The sequence below is a fragment of the Cyprinodon variegatus genome, unplaced genomic scaffold (genome assembly GCF_000732505.1).
Source record: "Cyprinodon variegatus isolate N-32 unplaced genomic scaffold, C_variegatus-1.0 Scaffold1736, whole genome shotgun sequence".
Taxonomy (NCBI): domain Eukaryota; kingdom Metazoa; phylum Chordata; class Actinopteri; order Cyprinodontiformes; family Cyprinodontidae; genus Cyprinodon; species Cyprinodon variegatus.
This window is the reverse complement of record NW_015152189.1, coordinates 65,494-66,845: the sequence shown is the minus strand read 5'-3', so window position 1 is coordinate 66,845 and position 1,352 is coordinate 65,494. Positions and strand designations below refer to the sequence as shown.

The following is a 1,352-nucleotide window of genomic DNA, read 5'->3' as shown; positions in this document are numbered from 1 at the left end:
CAAAACAGTTTAGTTTCTGTCAAAACCTTTAAAAAAAAAAACAAAAAAAAAACCCGGAGTTTGCAGCTCAAACTTTGCTAAGATGTTTTTATCTGCTTTCCAGAAAAGTCTTTGCTGTGAGTCTCTGTCATATAAACAGGCTTATTTTAGACCCAAAGACATGAATCCACTCTGAGGTGAGTCATGGTTTCTGGCTGCCAGGCTGAGCGGCTTCACTTTATTTCTCCATTTAGAGTCCTTCATCTAAAGGAAACAGGGATTTCTACTTTAGCTGTTAGAACAGATAATGGATGTCTATTCTATTAACATTTCTCTATTTGTTTGATGTGTTGGCTTCTCCATTCAGAGGGCCCCCTGCCTTTCTTTGCCTAGGGCCCCACATTTCCTAAATCAGCCCCTGTGTAAATAAATACTATTTATATACAAGTTAATCACTTTAAAATCAAGTTTAAATGAAGCTCTGTCTGAGCCATTTGTGTTTTATAAGTTGTTTGTTAGAAGCCAACAAGCTTTGCTCCCTGATCAAAAGCTCTATATCAGCCAAAGGCTTCCAGAAATAATCAGAACCCTCATTATCCTCGTTTTTTTTCTTTTTGATACCTGAGTAAAAATCAGAAGGAAGGAAAAACAATATTCAAACCCAGAGAGGCGACCCACTCAACTCTGTTCTGTTACCCTACGTATTCAATGAGGAAGAAAAAACACCGTACCATGTTACTACTGATGATTATTCACCTGGTGTGTCATCAGGCTCAATGAAGTGTTTTTGTCTCTAATCCAGCTGGACAATAAGTGAGACTAGAATAGTTAAAGCGATCTTCACAGCTTGCAGAGATCTCACTCCGTTTCCGTCAGACATGTTGTGTTCTGCATCGCCTCCCGAGGACAGAAGTTCGGGTGTCAGAATTAAAGAGCTTGCAATGTATTTCCCCGATGCTGAACTTTTCAATGAACAATTGTACGATTTGTGTGACTCTCGCTCCAGCGTGCTATTGAAGGTCAACCAGCTGCGGATGATCATCCAGCCATGGTTATCTATGCTTTTAGCAGTCTGGTGTCTCACAGACTTTTCCGAGATGTTTGTAGAGTCATAATACCAGTGCACCTCTCCATCAGGGTAGACGTGTTTGAAAGTGCAGGACGGACCGTCACTGTTCATGACGGCTTCAACTGTCCTGCAGCACTCTAAAAGGAAAGACAAAGAAGAAGATGTTTGAAACGTTCACACAAATTTTGGACTTTTTAAAGCTAGCATACACCGTACGAGCTTCTGTGCTCTTCGAGCCGATTCTCCCCGTGCGTCCTGCGTCATGTAGGATACAGGTGGTAAAGAGATGCGATCAGCCTCTCAC

The 1,352-nt window shown here is 41.5% G+C and overlaps 1 protein-coding gene across 2 annotated transcripts in view; it reads right to left on the bottom strand.

Annotated features, from left to right (window-relative positions):
• Window positions 1-302: 302 nt before the first annotated feature.
• Window positions 303-1,352, bottom strand: part of LOC107104427 — an 8,852-nt gene continuing 7,802 nt past the window's right edge. For both annotated transcript variants that reach the window (XM_015404425.1, XM_015404426.1), the window contains one exon: window positions 303-1,185. In XM_015404425.1, coding sequence (XP_015259911.1) covers window positions 773-1,185 — 413 coding nt within the window. In that variant the 3' untranslated portion in view covers window positions 303-772. The remainder of the gene's footprint in view (window positions 1,186-1,352) is intronic.